General features: G+C 41.5%; 1 protein-coding gene across 2 annotated transcripts in view; it reads left to right on the top strand.

The window, feature by feature from the left end:
• epha7 (eph receptor A7) overlaps positions 1–19,839 on the top strand; it is a 208,350-nt gene that overhangs the window by 7,462 nt on the left and 181,049 nt on the right. For both annotated transcript variants that reach the window (XM_062044430.1, XM_062044429.1), the window contains exon 3: positions 758–1,427. In XM_062044430.1, coding sequence (XP_061900414.1) covers positions 758–1,427 — 670 coding nt within the window. The remainder of the gene's footprint in view (positions 1–757; positions 1,428–19,839) is intronic.

Here is a 19,839-nt window from a genome sequence, read left to right as displayed (position 1 = left end):
TCTTGGGGTGAGGATTTGATTTAAAATCGATACTCGATTCAACACGATTCTCGATTTAAACTGATTTTTGCAATGTATTATTTGGTATCATAATAACAACACCTCAACAAACAGCTTACAGTTTACAAAACCTCCTTTTGGTTGCTGACGTATGACACATACAGTACGTGCACCAAGTAAGCGTAGAGATGGCCTAAAAAATGTTTTTAAAAAAAAGATTATTTGGTCAAAAAAAAAAAAAAGATATTTGAAAATTACAAAAAAAAATCGGGATTCGAAAGTGATAAAAAAACTTTTTTAGCACCCCTAATTATTATATACCGTATGATAGTTTGTAAAATTAACAATAAATACTTAAATATCTGCTTGTCACCTTGACTTACGATTTCAAAGCAAGTTATCCATCAATTTGTATGTAGAAAAATCAAATAACCAAATGCATAGGCAATAATATAATGAGGCGATTATACTTTTATATTCTTACTTTCACTGTCACAAGCGGCCCTCTAAGGGCAGCCATGACTGCGATGTGGCCCTCCATTAAAACAAGTTCGACACCCCTGCCCTAGCAAAACAAACCGAGCTGTGGGCCGCACTTTGGACACCCCTGTAGTAGGGTGTTTTTCCATCTATAGGAGAAATAGAATGTATTTCTACACAATTAGCCACACTATAGTTTTGCTGTTCCCACTCGGCAATTAGTGTTTTTGACTTTTCTCCTTTACAAATTTATGAATTCATCTTTTTTTTTTTCTAGTGGGAAGAGATCAGCGGCGTGGATGAAAATTATACACCCATTCGCACATATCAGGTGTGCAAAGTCATGGAACCTAATCAGAATAACTGGCTTCGGACTAATTGGATAAAAAAGGGCAAGGCCCAAAGAATTTTTGTGGAACTCAAGTTTACCTTAAGGGATTGTAACAGTCTACCTGGTGTGGTAGGCAGCTGCAAGGAGACGTTCAACTTGTATTATCAGGAAACAGATTCAGAGTTGGGTCGGAGCATGCGAGAGAACCAGTACGTGAAAATCGACACCATTGCAGCTGATGAAAGCTTCACTCAGGGCGACTTGGGGGAACGGAAGATGAAGCTCAACACTGAAGTGCGAATAATTGGCCCCCTATCCAAACAGGGCTTTTACCTGGCCTTTCAAGATGTTGGGGCGTGCATTGCCCTGGTGTCTGTCAAAGTGTATTACAAGAAGTGCTGGTCCATCATAGAGAACCTGGCTATATTCCCAGACACCGTGACAGGATCTGAGTTCTCCTCCCTGGTGGAGGTTGAGGGAATATGTGTGAACGACGCAGAGGAGGAGGTGGACAACTTTCCCAAGATGCACTGCAGCGCTGAGGGGGAATGGCTGGTGCCCATTGGAAAATGCATATGCAAAGCAGGATTTCATCAGAGAGGAGATGCATGTGAACGTGAGTTGCTTTAATTTTTTCACAATCACAAATCATTTACCTCTGCCTTCAGTATGGTATTTTCCACTTGTGGTAGTATGTTTTTAAAACAATATATACTGTATGGACACATTTTGAGACAAAGCTTCCTGATCACAGTGGTGTCCAAAGTATGCCCAAGGGGCGCTTTGCGGCATGCAGCTATTTTTTTTGTTGGTCCACAGTACAGTTTTTTTGTTGGCCTGCAGCAAATAACACATAAACATGGCTTTCATCAGTATACCGGGGGTTTTCCTAGCTCAAATTGAGGCTGAGGTGGTACAATCCTGACCATGCGCCAGAATTTTTACGCAAAAAAAGGTAGTTTTTTTCAATTGACAGTAATATGCTGTAAAGAACACCGTAAAATGTATTGTCATTTTTATAAATTTGATGGGTAGCTTGCTGTAAAATCATAAGTCAAGCAGATATTTAAGTATTTATTTTCATTTAGACCAAAAATGTTTGGAATGTATGATAATATACTGTAATATTTATTGCAATAATGTATACTATTAAAGTTTAAAAGGCATGCAATTTCCAGCAGTACATATATTTTTTCTGTCAAAACGATAACATTTAGTAAGAAAATTTAAAGTACTTTATTGTCACATATCATTTCCAGGTGTTTGCGGGCTAGATAAAATGATGTCGACAGACAAATCTGGCCCCTGGGCCTTGTGTTTGATACCTGTGGCCTAAGGGCTTGCATAAGAGAATGATGGGCTCATAGCTTGTGTGGTGGGGCCACATTTGCTTGAGACACTCATAGATGATTTTGTAGCAGCCTTCAAGCGCTATGTGGACAAAAATGTCCACATGTTGTCACCACCATGAATTATTACATTTTAACTGCCTGTTACGTTAATTTCTCTGCTCTGTTTCGCCTGGACTCTTTACTTTCCTCCTCGCGAGATCGCTTTTTAAAGTAGTGGCTGATTTTGCCTGCCATATCTGCAACCCTAAAAAATATAAACTTTACTCTGACACGGAGGAATTAAAAAAAAAATAAACACGACATGCTTGTAATTAGGGCTGGGCTATATGGCCTTTTTTTAATATCGTGACATTTTAAAGCCATATCGTGATACACGATATACTGTATATCTCGATATTTTGCCGTAGCCTTGAATGAACACTTGATGCATATAATCACAGCAGTATGATGATTCTGTGTGTCTACATTAAAACATTATTCTTCATACTGCATTAATACATGCTACTTTAAAACTTTCATGCAGAGAAGGAAATCACAACTAAAAAATCACTATATTTTTCATACGGTGTTGATCTGGAAATGTTTGCCTCGGCATTTTGATGGTGTGGGCGTGTGGCACCGAAAGGAGAGTAAGCACTCTTCATTCTCTAGCAGGTGACTTTTCAAATGATGCTACATATTAGCAGTAATGCTACTTTTTATAGCAACGCTTTCGCCCCACACTTGACAAATTACGGTTGTCTGTTCGACATATTCCCACTTGAAGCCAAACCACTGCCAGACTATCGTCTGGCGGTGACCCCCTGCTGTGTTTTGGGGGAATTAATTATTCCTTAATTTGTTACCAGATTTGCACCTTCTCTCTCTCTCGTATTACCACTCGCACGGCTGCGCTAGCATCACATCTAACGTTACCCATGCTGATACCTCTTTGCTGCGCGAGGGCGTATACGTACAGTATGTGACGTGTGTCGTGACAGTATGTGACATGTGTAAGAAGGTGCGCTTGTCTGTCTGTGAGAAGGAGACACAGGAAAGAGCGAGAAGAGCCTGTAGTGTAATGCCAGCAGCTAAAAGCAACTGCGTGAGAACGTATACTGGAATATCACGATATAGTCATTTTCTATATCGCACAGAGACAAACCCGTGATATATCGCGTATATCGATATATCGCCCAGCCCTACTTGTAATGCTTTCTTGGGGTAACACCTTTTAGTTGACCTTGTACCAGTCAATCTGTACCGTCATGAAACTCTACCTGATCCTATGCAAACTTTATAAAGTCTTCAATCAATCGATCTATCATAATTAGTCAGAAAATGTTGGAAACGAAGCTAACACTACGAGCTGTGTTCACTTACCAGAGACAAAATGTTCACAGCACAGTCTGGAGTGTTCTGTAGGAGTCCAGAGATCCCTCCGTATCATGGTCCTTATGGCAGAAATCCACTTGTTACGGCGGTCACCGTTATGCACTAAGTAGCGGGAAAAAAACACTATTTGATCTGTTTCTTCTTCGGTATTTGCTTGAGGTCAATATAGCGCCTCTATAGTGGTGCAACACTGCAACTGCAGTTAAAATACGTGGCTGCCGCAGAGGGACATCAATCGCTCAATTGAGCGATATCAATCGCTCTGGCTGGGGGCAGCACAAAATTAGCTGGAGGCGGCCGCCACGCAATTTTGAACGCAGGAAAAACCCTGTATACAATTTACAGTCAAAAGAAAAATAAACTTATGTGAAAAATGTTATTGGGAATGAAAAAGAACAAAAAAAAATATTGGACTCGATTAAGAAATTGCAAATAAAAATGATTAGTCAAAAATATCAAAGCCCCTGCATCCTTACATTTTTTTGGACGCCCTCGGTGGAAAATGTTTGGATGCCTCTCCCCTAAGGTCTTCCAGGAGGACTTTTACAACTTTTTAAGACATTGAAACAGCACATTGAAATTCTTGTAGCCAGCGGTTACTGTACTTTTGTGAGTATAATATAGGGTAAGTAACACACAGGGTACTTAAAGGCCTACTGAAAGCCACTACTACCGACCACGCAGTCTGATAGTTTATATATCAATGATGAAATCTTAACATTGCAACACATGCCAATACGGCCGGGTTAGATTAGTAAAGTGCAATTTTAAATTTCCCACGAAATATCCTGCTGAAAACGTCTCGGTATGATGACGTTTGCGCGTGACATCACGGATTGTAGCGGACATTTTGGGACACCATTGTGGCCAGCTATTAAGTCGTCTGTTTTCATCGCAAAATTCCACAGTATTCTGGACATCTGTGTTGGTGAATCTTTTGCAATTTGTTTAATGAACAATGGAGATAGCAAAGAAGAAAGCTGTAGGTGGGAAGCGGTGTATTAGCGGCCGGCTGCAGCAACACAAACACGTAGCGGCTACGTCGTAGCCGGTGTTTCATTGTTTACATTCCTGAACAATGACAGTCAAGCTTTACCATTGGCCTGTGGAGAACTGGGACAACATAGACTCTTACCAGGAGGACTTTGAGTTGGATACGCATGCTTGTGGAGATGGGACAACAGAGACTCTTACCAGGAGGACTTTGAGTTGGATACGCGCTACCGTGAGTACGCAGCTGCGGCTTCCAAACATTTGATCGCTTGCCCGTACGTGCGTGCCGCTATGTGCATGTCACGTACGTAACTTTGGGGAAATATATGTGCTGTATGAACTTTGGGGAGATGAACGGTACTTTGGGCTGGGGGATTGAGTGTGTTGTGCGGGTGTTTGATTTGTATTGGCGGGTTATATGGACAGGAGGGGGGAGGTGTTATGTGGGATTAATTTGTGGCATATTAAATATAAGCCTGGTTGTGTTGTGGCTAATAGTCTTGTGTTTATTTACTGTTTTAGTCATTCCCAGCGGAATATCAGGTCCCACCCGCCTCTCACAGCATCTTCCCTATCTGAATCGCTTCCACTGCCCTCTAGTCCTTCACTCTCACTTTCCTCATCCACAAATCTTTCATCCTCGCTCAAATTAATGGGGGAATCGTCGCTTTCTCGGTCCGAATCGCTCTCGCTGCTTGTGGCCATGATTGTAAACAATGTGCAGATGTGAGGAGCTCCACAACCTGTGACGTCACGCTACTTCCGGTACAGACAAGGCTTTTTTATCAGCGACCAAAAGTTGCAAACTTTATCGTCGATGTTCTCTACTAAATCCTTTCAGCAAAAATATGGCAATATCACGAAATGATCAAGTATGACACATAGAATGGACCTGCTATCCCCGTTTAAATAAGAAAATCTAATTTCAGTAGGCCTTTAACGATGCGATGCGTGATAACAATAATATCACAATAGGGCGATGCTGGGATATGGGTAAAAGAAAAAAAAAGACATTTCAGTTGATATTTTTTAGTCCGTGCCGACACCGTAGTCGATAAGCTTCTTCTTTTTGTCTCTCTACTTGTTATGGGACATTCATCCTCCGCTTTTGCCATTTCTAATATAAAGTAGTGTAAAGTTCTTACTTATATCTGTCAGTAAACTCGCAATGAAAGCGCTAAAACATACTGGTGTAGTGAGGTTACATTATTCACCCAAGGAACTTTTGTTATTAAAGAGTTTCGGTCGGGACGGTTTTTCACGGGACACATTTCCGGCCTTGTTGTTGTTTCCGGATGAGGAGATGCTGCTCAGTTATTGATTTAACCCTTGTGTGGTATTCGGGTCTGTGGGACCCGTTTTCGATTTTTTATTAAAAGAAAAATGATACAATTAATTAATTTTTCAAACCGAGACTCACTGGCTTTGGCTCATTTTCTGTGAAGAACATATATCAGAATACATGATTAATGAACACACACCATACACCCCTCCTACACATTTCTATTACATATAAGATGTCCGGGGTCCACTGGACCCGGGGCTAATAGAAGTGTGGAAATTGATGTTCTGTGTACCACACGCCCACACACACACACACACACACACACACACACACACACACACACACACACACACACACACACACACACACACACACACACACACACACACACACACACACACACACACACACACACACACACACACACACACACACAACAGGCCTAGACGGGGAGGACAGAGTGTAGGTACACAGAACATCAGAGGGTCAAATGTGCGACAAAATGAGCGCAGACAGTGTTGACAAACAATGTTGCAACCTTGTGTGGGAAGCGCAGGTGCAGAAACACAAAAGAAGAATCCCTGTGGGATGCAGAAACTGGCAGAGAAATTTCCATGCAACGTTCATATTGTTGTTACTCAGCCAGTGTTTGTGGGTCTTAGACTTAGACTTACTTTTTATTGTCGTTCAAATTTGAACTTTACAGCACAGATAAGAACGAAATTTCGTTGCATTAGCTGGCTGGCAGTGCAGGATAAAAAAGCAATAAGGTGCAGATATAAATAAATAGATTACTGTAAAGATAAATATATTGCACTTTTGCATATGCATCTACGTTTATGGATGTATGTTATATTGTCTTTATATTCCAGCGAGTTCATCCATTTTTGGGGGTAATTGAGGGGATTATTATGATGCGTTCAAGAGTCTTACGACCTGAGGGAAGAAGCTGTTACAGAACCTGGAGGTTCTGCTACAGAGGCTGCGGAACCTCTTTCTAGAGTCCAGCAGTGAAAACAGTCCTTGGTGGGGGTGGGAGGAGTCTCTGCAGATTTTCTGAGCCCTGGTCAGGCAGCAGCTTTTTGCGATCTCCTGGATAGGAGGAAGAGGAGTCCTGATGATCTTTTCCGCCGTCCTCACCACTCTCTGGAGAGACTTCAGTCTGAGGCACTGCAGGCTCCAGTCCAGACAGAGATGCAGTTGGTCAGCAGGCTCTCTATAGTGCCTCTCTAGAATGTGGTGAGAATGGGGGGAGGGAGCTGTGCTCTTTTCATCCGACGCAAAAAGTGCATGCGCTGCTGAGCTCTTTTTACAAGAGCTCCGGTGTGTAGGGACCAGGTTATATTGTCAGGTATCTGCACCCCCAGGAACTTGGTGCTGCTTACTATCTCCACCGCTGTGCCGTTGATGAAGAGTGGAGCGTGGCTGGACTGGTGCTTCCTGAATTGGACAATGATCTCCTTGGTCTTGTCGACGTTCAGGACCAGGTTGTTGGTTCTGCACCAGTCAACCAGATGTTTCACCTCCTCCCTGTAGTCCATGTCGTTGTTGTCACGGATGAGGCCCACTACTGTCGTGTCGTCCGCATACTCCACAATGTGGTTAGTAGTGGACCTGGCGCAGCAGTCATGAGTCATCAACGTGAACAGCAGCGGACTAAGGACGCAACCCTGGGGGGAGCCGGCGCTCAGGGAGATTGCACTGGAGGTGTTGTTGCCCACTCTCACAGATTGGGGTCTGTCTGTGAGGAAGTCAAGCAGCCAGTTGCATGGGGGGTACTGAATCCAAGGGTGGCCAGTTTGCTCACCAAGTGCTGCGGGATGAAGTCCAGAAACAACATCCACACGTGTGTGTCCTTTCCTTCCAGATGTGCTAAGCTCAGGTGGAGTGCAGAGGAGATGGCGTCCTCTGTGGAGTGGTTAGGGCGATAAGCAAACTGGTATGGGTCAAATGTGTGCACGCTACACGCTACAACAAAAATAACGGGGAGGAGACGCTGCCGAAGGTGAGCCACGTAAATAGGACCGCCCACAAAACGGCGCATCCTGAAGCGACTGTCAGAAAGCAGCTTGAAGATGATCTGTGAAACATAATCTTTGCAACATTTTGACCAAAGAACCATCATTACATGTTATGTAGACCACAAAGAAGTGTTTTCAATTTAGAAAAAACTAAGAATAATATGACTCCCTTAAAGCGCCCTATAATCCGGTGCCCTTTATATATGAAAAACGATCGAACATAGACCATTCATCGGCAGTACGCCTTATAATCCGGTGTGCCCTATGGTCCGGAAAATACGGTTTATAATATAGGAAATTTCTCAGGAAAATGTGTAAAAATAGGGCATTTTCATTTTCATCACGAATCACGGTTAAATACGTTTAAAAAGTCCAGGCCTAGATGGGATTTGAACAAACATTCCTTGTATCACAAGAGTGTATAGCCAACCACTAAGATATCCACTGTGACAGATGGAAATGGCACTTTTGGATTTGATATAAGTTTTCAGAGTGAGTAGGGATGTAATGATAAACGCTATTAGTGATAAATTGCAGTAAAACTCCTAGGTCGTTTAGTGTTACCATTTTAGATTAGAATTGTTGTAAAGCCATGATTGATAACCGCACTTTGATAAACTCAAGGATACTGCTCGTTTACTGTAGAAGCTAACTAGTTCCGATATAAAGTACCTAACGACTTCCTGCCTGCTGTCCTTTCTGCACATGAAGCCTGCACAATGCCTTGCTGGAGAACAAAAGACTCCAGCTGTATCTTATTATATATAAACACTTGGGGTTGTTTAAAAACTATTTGATAGGTACTTCAATATTCTGCACTTTCCCAATATTATCAATGCAGATGAAAAACTTATTTTTAAGACGTCACTTACTAAAGTTCTTCTTCCTGCATTTTGATAATTCTATCCAGAGCAATCTGAATTCTCATGAGCTGAACAATAAATACAAACTAAGTGGTTGCATGAGTTTGAAATCTAACACTTAAGGTTTGCGTGTACCAGAGGTGGGACCAAGTCATTGCTTTGCAAGTCACAAGTAAGTCTCAAGTCTTTGCCCTCAAGTCTCGAGTCAAGTCCCGAGTCAAGACAGGCAAGTCCCGAGTCAAGTCCAAAGTCAAGACTGGAAAGTCTCAAGTCAAGTCACAAGTCCTGCATTTTGAGTTTCGAGTCCTTTCAAGTCCTTTTAACCACAGACTAATATTTTTACACAGATTGTGTATGCTTTTAAACCGCTGTATTTATTAATTAAAACAAGTGCATTTGAAATAGCAGGAAAAAAAATAGTACTGACATTGCAATTCATAATAGCACTATTAACCAGTCATTTTAATAGTTTAAACAATTTTAAACATTTAACTCATTCCTTTACAGAATAAACACATTTGCAAAAACAAGTGCAACTGTACTTATTTGTACAAAAGTGTTAACATTGTATTTCCATGGCATATTGCATTGTAACTAGTTCCACAGCAGTTTCTATTCTGTTCTTACCTTATCTCATTGATCTCATCTCATACTGTATGTGTGTTCATGTGTGCGTACACATGAAAAACATAACAAACACATGAACGTAACAATGAACAGAGTTGTACTTTTTAGATGTCAGGGCCCTATGCAATATGTACACATATTCTTAATATAGTATACATTTTAACTGACCTTTATTTGACTATGTTTGTCTTTTTGTAGGTGGCTAAAATATGCGGTGCTGCTGACCGCCGTCTAACGTTATGTTACTGTGTGTGATACAATGACTAACGTAACGTTATGTTTAGGTACCTCATGCAACCCTGCTTAAAAAAATCACTTGACAAAAAGTATGAATAAGGAAGCAAACTGCAGTGGACGCAACATATTGCTGTGTTTGAAATGATGTTATAACCATAGACATCTTATAAGTAGACGCAGTATTGGTTGCTGTGACGCGAGCAAATTGCATCTTGAAGTGGTGATGAGGAGCCGGCGAGCAGCCTAAACTGACAGTTGACAGGTAGAAAACAAAGATGCCGGGCTGGTGTTCAGCGTTTTCCTGCTCAAATGAGCGGACTGTTGAAAATAGGAATCGGGGGATTACTTTTCACAAGTAAGATTTAACATTAATGTACTTTTGGTTGTATTTTATGAAAATAACATTACCACAGAGTTAAGAAGGAGCAAAGATCTTCAATATTTGTATGTGAAAATCACAAACAAATCTTCTGGGGGAGGATGACGCCCCTACAGGGGTTTGGTTTACAAACTTTCAGCTCCACCTAAAACAAAATTCACCAGCCGCCACTGATTATGATGCATTCTCATTTTAGGCAAAATATAAGACAATACTTTCTTAACAGTATAATTGTAACCAGGAATAAGTCTTCAAGTAACAATATTCAAATACTAACATTGTTGGGTAAGACAGCATTTGGTTTTATTCTGAATCCAGTGAAACAGATTGGTGGTTTTAGCTGATGTAAAGACTTTCAGGTGTTTATATATGTTTAAGTATTTGGCAGACGCTTTTATCCAAAGCGACATACATAAAAAATACATATATAACAATCACTGTAAACATGATCATTTAAGGGAAGAATGTAATACAAAATATCAATACAAAGTGTCAAGACAGAATAAACTCTCTGCTGCTGCAGCAACAGAGATACGGTCTATAAGATATATAGATATCTAATGTATTCATACATTGTTTATGTAGGGTATACGCATGTATATATAACGTAATTATATTGTTTCTTCAACTTAAAAATAGCTGACCGTTTTTTTCCCCCTTCTCTGGGTTTATATTCCCAGTTTTGATCTCGGACGTCTGGTCACTTATAGCATATAAGAATATTATATTACTGTTAAGCAAACTATGATTAATAAAACATGTGTCCGTTATCATAGCTACACGTATGACATAAAAGCGTGTGAAAATGAGTGGTATTCAGTGAGGTAAAATGAATTAAATGCGCTGACAGTTCATTGCTCCTGCCAAATGAATTGCACTGAGTGGAGCGGATCACCACTCCAAGATGGCGGCCCCGCGTCTCGTCTGCGCCAGTAGGCAGTAGCGCTCGATGCTGTGTACCCTTATAAGATGTCTATGGTTATGACGTTAGCAGTGAGTTTACAGCCTCACTGATTTAACTACACAGCAAATAAAAGTCATGTTACTTAGCCAATAAACGTTAGCTTACATTCAAAACTTACCCTTCTTTGTGCAACTTCAAATGTCGAACGAAGTTGGAAGTTGTTGCGTCTCCGTCTGTAATATTCGAACTGCGTGATTTGCATACGGCAATTCGTTTTTTGTTGACCAAGTCGTAGTTTTTATACCCGAACGAAACCAACTTTGGTATAAATCTTTCTCACTGGCGCGTTGTTTGACAACTCCTGTTCGTTGGTTGTCCTGCAATTTGATTGGCTGAATGCTGTGTGATGAAAACAATGTAGATCTAATTTGATTGGCTGTTGTACTGAGAGCACACACGCTGACACGCAGCACACACGCTGAGAGACAGACACGTACAAAATGAAAGCTACGGAGCGCTCCCAAATAACTTTTTAAACTTTAGGTTTTGGGGAAAGTAGCAAGTCACGTCAAGTCAAAAGGCTCAAGTCCAAGTGAAGTCACAAGTCATTGATGTTAAAGTCTAAGTCGAGTTGCAAGTCTCTTTACATTTTGTCAAGTCGAGTCTAAAGTCATCAAATTCATGACTCGAGTCTGACTCGAGTCCAAGTCATGTGACTCGAGTCCACACCTCTGGCGTGTACTAAAACATGTGTAAACTTGATACCACAAACAAAGCTGATCCACCCAGTGGATTGCGTCTGTTAAGTAAGCAAAATAGCACATGCAATGTGATTTATCAACACTCATCACTGTTTTGCGAGCACTATTTACCGTTTTATCGAGCACCTCTGAAAAGTAAGCGCAAACTGACAGTTATACAGACCACTGCAGGATTGGTGCTCACGCTGCACAGACAGACGAGGAACAAGCACTATGTCGGTCAACCAGTAGCATGGTCTGTCAGTAATAAAAAATATTAGACACATCGTCTATACAGCAAGATTCTTTTATAATTTTATAGCTGCACGTTGGGTGAGTTAAAGTTCAATTGATGCGTTTTGGTGTCTGCTGGCATTTTTTGAATGACAATAATTTTTTCCATTTAGAATATATACTGTATTATTAACATATCTCCTATATTTAAAAAAACTCCTTGAAGTATGCATTTTCTTTTGCGTTTTGAGCACAGTAATAGCAGCCTCTCTCCCATGAACACATCAAAACACCACAGGCAGGACCATAATAACATGAATGTGCAGTAAATTATCTAGTGTCTCCATGGTAAAAGCTGTATAGTCCACACAAAACCCAAAAATGTTATACATACGGTATATTAAAAAAAACCCCAGTAACAATAGTAACATATATGTTTTTCCTAATATTATATGGTATGTGACGGCACATGTCACTTTTCTCTACAAACGTACTTGCTGCTCTCTATGTATATTGGTAAGGTTTGGTATGGCACTGGAGGAAGCCCATGCAATGCTCATTCTGTTTTCAAAGTCAAAGTCATTTTTACACAGAGAGAGAGAGATAGGGAGAGATAGAGGGACCTTGTGGGAGGACATTTGTGCCTTTGTTTTACCCATAAATGTACACTGTCAGAATTTGACTCATGACAAAATTTTGGAACTGATAAATCACTGTTGACCCTTGCTGAATGAAAAATGAAACCACAACAAAAAATATCTTTGTCTAACATTCTTCTACTTCTTCTTGAGGGGCAAAATGAGGAGACATTTGTGATTTGACTATTATACTCTGAAACTGGTGTATGTAATTTCCGGTCAGAGAACACAAAGTCATCAAATGGATTGACCAATTTTTTAATTGCGGACTTTGAAGTGTACACATGGTGTAATATTTTAGTATCTGAAATAAAGTAAAGCACACGATCTTGTGTAGTCTGCTATTAAATAAACAGAACTTAATGTCTATATTTTAACATACCAGTACATATACCGTATTTTTCGGACCATTATGATTTTTTTCTCAATTTAAAACCCTATCTTGTGATCTACATAAAATGTAATGGTGGTTCTTTGGTGAAAGTGTTGCATTAATTATGTTTTACAGACCATTTTCAAGTAGTTTTCTGAGCGTCTCTTCAGAATGCGCCGTTTTGTGGGCGGTCTTACCTACGTGGCTCACCTTCGACAGCGTCTTCTCCCTGTGATCTTTGTTGAAGCGGTGTAGCGTGAAAGAACGGTAGTGGCAGAAGTGTCAAAAGATGGAGCTAACTGTTTTAACGACATTCAGACTTTACTTAAATCAATAACGGAGCAGCATCTTCTCATCCGTGGCTCAATAATGCAACATCAACGCCGGAAATGTGCGAAACCGTCCGACCGGAACCCTCTAATAACTAAAGTTCCGTGGGTGAATTATATAAACTCACTACAGTTTTTAGCGCTTTGATAGCTAGTCTACTGACAGATATAAGTAAGAACTTTACGCTACTTTATATTAGAAATGGCAAAAGCGGAAGATGAATGCCACATAAGAAGATAGAGAAAAAGAAGAAGCTTATGAGTACTGTCGGCACAGACTACCGTTGCGGACGCGTGCACATTTTCAGGACTTATGCAGATCCCAAATACAAACCATCAAGTGGTGCGGCTTCATAGCTTACCGAAGTCGTACTAAAAACATTTTGACAGACTTTTGAGCGCTGTGTGTAATGTTCCATATTCTCAATGGCACATTTAAAGTTTTGATTTTGTTTACTGCCATCATATTGCAGTCTATACAGTATCTCTTATATAGGAATGCCATCTACTGGTCAGACTTATCATTACTCCATGTACCAAATAAAATTGCTTCGAGGTCAGTAAGCACAACCACAATTATGCCGTACATTAGGCGCTCCGGGGTTACAAGGCGCACTGTCGATTTTTGAGAAAATAAAAGGATTTTAAGTGCGCCTTATAGTCCGAAAAATATGGTACACTAAGAGTAATATCAACAATAGCAGAAAATGTCCCTCCATATTTTAAGTGTCAATCATAATGTCTTAAATCAGCATGTGCTAATTTCTATATACACAGGTACTACTTACTAATTAAAACAAAGCTGTCGTTCCAACTATAAAGAAGGGTGTCCAAACCACAAAAGACCAAATACAGAAAAATGGAAAGATACGATGGCCTTCACGTGTTGATTATATTAACTTTTTAATTACTTATTTAAATGTAAAAACAATGCATATATGCTCAACAGTTAGATATATTTTAAAACAAACAGCCTAATATTTGTGTTACAGTTAACGAAGCGTGCCGTTAGCGCGGAAGCTATGGCGAAGCTTAGAACAGGAATCAAAAAGGTATACGAACGTAACTGTTGCGTGAAGCAAAGAAGACAGCCAGACCGAGTGTGGTGAAAGACAGGAATAAATAGCTCTCTGAATAGTGCCTGGGAAGCAGGTGAGCGTCCCGAACACTAATCAGAGGCAGGTGAAAATAATCAGCACCCTTGGCAACTAAGAAACACACACCTATGGGTGCTGAAAACAGAACTAAGGGAGTCAAACTAAAACAGAACATGATCCGGGCAACGGATCATGGCAACAGCATAAATTCCGGTCCGTCTACAATCGCTATTTCTTCGTAATAATAATAAAAATATATATTCATATATTACATATAGCCTATTATTTGGCTATTGACGATTGACGCGCCAACAATTTGGCTCACCAAAACCGGATGTAGTGATGAAGTATCCACTTCCTCTGGCGGGCTGCATCTTTCCCGGCGCACACGAATGACGTAGTTCGCCCAAAGCTGACGAAAAAGTCACATACGGGTTGCATTCAGGTCGTATTGCGTTTAGACTGCAGTCCCATTTGAAAAGATCAGATTCCAATTGGATTTGGACTACCTCCTGATGTGGCCTGAATCTGATGCAAAAAGATCCGATTTGAAGCACTTTTAAACTGGTAAAAAAAATCTGATCGGTGTTACTTGAGGGCAAAAAAATCAGATTTGGTGTGCAGTGTAAAGGGGACATTGACTATAACAATATCAGAACGTGAGTTAAACGGATTTAAGAGTAGCCATCAATGCATCAAATTCAATTTCAAATTATTTAATGTAATAGGTGTCAAAACTAATAACATAACCCAGATGTGGAAGTGACACACTTTCAAAGTAAAAACAATCTGAACAAGAGTCTTCGCATGAACATAAAGAATGCTTAAGACAAAATACCAAAGATGCTGCTACCATCCATCTTGACTGTCACAGAGCAAGGTAGAGACTGACTGATGAATGTGCCCTTTGTTAAGCAGTCAAGCAATTACAAACTACATTTCTGTAATAAAAATAGAAGTCATCCAGTCAGGAGCTCCTGATATATGTGGATGCCACTCTGAAGGTTCAGGTATCAATCAAAATAATAAAATGGAATATATTAAAACTGACATCCGGATTAAAAAAAACAACATGCAATGGAATCTTAAAGAGGTTCAAATGGTTGGTTATCATAAACATTTGAAAACATATAAGTGATGGATTTGAGCACAGCTGTCTGAGTCTGCTTCCTGAAAATAATACCCTGTCTTTACTCTCCAGGCCTGTTCCTACTGCTTGTCAAAGCCTAGTTTGGAGCTGTCAGACTCAAAAGTTTCTATTATACTAGAACAGGCTATTCCTGTAGAAATTGCATGTAAATGTTGAAACTGAACTAAAATGATGTAAAGAAAATATGGAGCAATGGGAAAAGTGGCCATTTATGGAATTTAGAAAAATGTTAGCATCAATGTTATAAAGCTGGAATGGTTAGAATATGTGAAACATCTTTGGGCAGAAAAATGTGGAATTTCACGAAAAACAGGAATTTTTGGAATATTGAAAACAGATAGCCTGTATGTTTTAAATGAATGGTTTGAAACTGTTGAAAATTGCGGGCGTTATTGTGTTATGGTTAGTTTTTTTCGAACATGCATATAATTACAATATGATAAAATGATGATCATCAAAATGACGAATAGAACTTTTCTGGTTGGGGGTGTCTTGATCTGATATTGATAACCGCCTGGTCAACCCAATAGCCATCACTGCTCTTGAGGTGGACATGGAGGGGGATTCACCAACATGAGTAAGCCACAGTGGCTGGCCTCCATTGTACTTGCATCTAAAATCTCTGATATTAGCTTTAAAGGCCTACTGAAATGATTTTTTAAAATTTAAACGGGAATAGCAGATCCATTCTATGTGTCATACTTGATCATTTCGCGATATTGCCCTATTTTTGCTGAAAGGATTTAGTAGAGAAAATAGACGATAAAGTTTGCAACGTTTGCTCGCTGATAAAAAAAAGCCGTGCCCCTACCGGAAGTAGCGTGACGTCACAAGCGGTAGTGCTGCTCACAATTCCCCGTTGTTTACAATGGAGCGAGGGATATTTGGAGCGAGAAAGCGACGATTACCCCATTAATGTGAGCGAGGATGTAAGATTCGTGGATGCGGAACGTTAGAGTGACGGACTAGAATGCAGTTCAAGAGATATCTTTTTTCGCTCTTACCGTAACTTAGGTACAAGCTGGCTCATTGGATTCCACACTCTCTCCTTTTTCTATTGGGGATCACGGATTTGTATTTTAAACCACCTCGGATACTATATCCTCTTGAAAATGAGAGTCGAGAAGGTGAAATGGACATTCAGTGACTTTTATCTCCACAACAAATAAATAAATACCTGACTGGAAGGATAGACAGAAGTTCAACAATACTACTATCAGGAGACACCGAACCAAACACTGGACATGTAAATACACGGTTAATGTGTATTCGACGCCTGTCGAAGCCTAGCAATGCTGTTGCTAATGACGCTAACTTAGCAACGGGAGCTCGTCAGAGCTATGATAAAAACATTAGCGCTCCACTTACGCCAGCCAGCCCTCCTCTGCTCATCAACACCCGTGCTCACCTGCGTTCCAGCGATCGGCGATGCGGTCGGCGGCCTGGAGACGTAGGAAGTCAAGGTGAGGTCGCCGGCGCTCGTGTCTGCTATCCAACAAAGTCCTCCTTGTTGTGTTGCTACAGCCAGCCGCTAATACACCGATCCCACCTACAACGTTCTTCTTTGCAGCCTCCATTGTTCATTAAACAAATTGCAAAAGATTCACCAACACAGATGTGCAGAATACTGTGGAATTATGAAATGAAAACAGAGCTTTGTGTATAGGATTTTTCGGGCTCCGAATACTTCCCTTGTCCTCGTGACGTCACACGCATACGTCAGCATAATAAAACGTTTTCAAGCGGAAGTGTGGCGGGAAATTTAAAATTGCACTTTATAAGTTAACCCGGCCGTATTGGCATGTGTTGCAATGTTAAGATTTCATCATTGATATATAAACTATCAGACTGCGTGGTCGGTAGTAGTGGGTTTCAGTAGGCCTTTAATTCAAGCAAGAAAGCAGCACGTTTTTAAGTGCAGTGAACAGCTAAATCTCCTCTAATAAGCACACAAGGTTTGTCTTTTTTTGTATTTTTGTGAACTAATGAAATTAAGTCAAACATGGGAGGCTATACTCTATAAACCAGTGGTTCGCAATTTTTTTTAAAATATTTTTTTTACCAAGTACCACCTCAGAAAACACTTGGTTTTCCAAGTGCCACTGTCATGACCAATATTAAAATACAATGACGTACCATATTTTTCGGACCGTAGAGCGCACCGGATTAAAGGGCATGCTGCCGATGAGCGGGTCTATTCAGGTCTTTTTTCATACAAAAGGCGCACCGGATTATAAGGCGCATTAAAGGGGTCATATTATGATTTTTTTCTAAATTTAAAACACTATCTTGTGATCTACATAACATGTAATGATGGTTCTTTGGTGAAAATGTTGCATAGATTATGTTTTACAGACCATTTTCGCCCCGTTTTGTGGGCGGTCTTACCTACGCGGTTCACCTTCGACATTGTCTTCTCCCCGTCATCTTTGTTGGAGCCGTGTAGCATGTAAGGACGGGAGTGGAAGAAGTGTCAAAAGATGGAGCTAACTGTTTTAATGACATTCAGACATTACTTCAATAACAAAGCAGCATCTTCTCATCCGTGGCTCAATAATGCAACATCAATACTACTTTATATTAGAAATTGCAACAGCGGAAGATGAATGCCACATAAGAAGGTAGAGAAAAAGAAGAAGCTTATCGACTACGGCGTCAACACAGACTACAATTGCGGACGCATGCACATTTTCAGGACATATGCAGGTCCCAAATACACATCAACAGGTACCAGAAGGTAAGAAACATTGGTTTTGCATAATATTGCGAAACAAAACGTCAGATAATACGTCTGCCAATAGGTGCCATTTTGCAGTCCTTATACACGCACCATGATAATACTCGTATGTTTAATGCGCCGACAATCCATCAAGCGTTGCGGCTTCATAGCTTACCTAAGTCGTACTAAACACATTTTGACAGATTGTTGAGCGCCGTGTGTAATGTTCTATATTCTCAATGGAACAATTAAAGTTTTGGTGTTGTTTACTGCCATCAGATTGCAGTCTACACGTATACCTTACGTATGACTGCCATCTACTGGTCACACTTATCATTACACCATGTACCAAATAAAATTGCTTCGAGGTCAGTAAGCACAACCAGTATTATGCCGTACATTAGGCGCACCGGGTTATAAGGCGCACTGTCGATTTTTGAGAAATTGAAAGGATTTTAAGTGCGCCGTATAGTCCGGAAAATACGGTAATATGCACCGGGCCCCCCTCTGGAGCCAGGCACAGGTGGGGCACAATGGCGAGCGCCTGGTGGCCCCATGGGACCCGGCCGGGCACAGCCCGAAGAGGCAACATGGGTCCCCCCTCCAACGGGCTCACCACCCATAGCAGGGGCCATAGAGGTCGGGTGCAATGTGAGCTGGGCGGCAGCCGAATGCAGGGCACTTGGCGGTCCGATCCTCGGCTACAGAAGCTAGCTCTTGGGACGTGGAACATAACCTCGCTGGGGGGAAGGAGCCTGAGTTAGTGCGCGAGGTGGAGAAGTTCCGGCTAGATATAGTCGGACTCACTTCGATGCACAGCAAGGGCTCTGGAACCAGTTCTCTCGAGAGGGTCTGGACTCTCTTCCACTCTGGCGTTGCCAGCAGTGAGAGGCAACGGGCTGGGGTGGCAATTGTTGTTACCCCCCGGCTCAGAGCCTGCACGTTGGAGTTCAACCCAGTGGACGAGAGGGTAGCTTCCCTCCGCCTTCGGGTGGGGGGACGGGTCCTGACTGTGGTTTGCGCTTATGTGCCAAATGGCAGCTCAGATTACCCACCCTTTTTGGATTCACTCGAGGGAGTACTTGAGAGTGCTCCCCCGTGTGATTCCCTCGTTCTACTGGGGGACTTCAACGCTCATATTGGCAACGACAGTGAAACCTGGAGAGGCGTGATTGGGAAGAATGGCCGCCCGTATCTGAACCCGAGTGGTGTTTTGTTATTGGACTTTTGTGTCCGTCACAGATAGTCCATAACGAACACCATGTTCAAACATAAGGGTGTCCATATGTGCACTTGGCACCAGGACACCCCAGGCCGCAGTTCCATGATCGACTTTGTAGTTGTGTCATCGGATTTGCGGCCTCATGTTTTGGACACTCGGGTGAAGAGAGGGGCAGAGCTTTCTACCGATCACCACCTAGTGGGGAGTTGGCTGCGATGGTGGGGGAGGATGCCGGACAGACCTGGCAGGCTCAAACGCATTGTGAGGTTTGCTGGGAACGTCTGGCAGAGTCTCCTGTCAGAGAGAGTTTCAATTCCCACCTCCGGAAGACCTTTGTACATGTCACGAGGGAGGTGCTGGACATTCAGTGGACCATGTTCCGCACCTCTATTGTCGAGGCGGCTGATTGGAGCTGTGGCCGCAAGGTAGTTGGTGCCTGTCGTGGCGGTAATCCTAGAACCCGTTGGTGGACACCGGCGGTGAGGGATGCC

Source organism: Entelurus aequoreus, linkage group LG04 (assembly GCF_033978785.1).
Source record: "Entelurus aequoreus isolate RoL-2023_Sb linkage group LG04, RoL_Eaeq_v1.1, whole genome shotgun sequence".
In the NCBI taxonomy this organism is placed as follows: domain Eukaryota; kingdom Metazoa; phylum Chordata; class Actinopteri; order Syngnathiformes; family Syngnathidae; genus Entelurus; species Entelurus aequoreus.
Note: the sequence above shows the minus strand (reverse complement) of the source record. Positions and strands in the feature narration are given on the sequence as shown.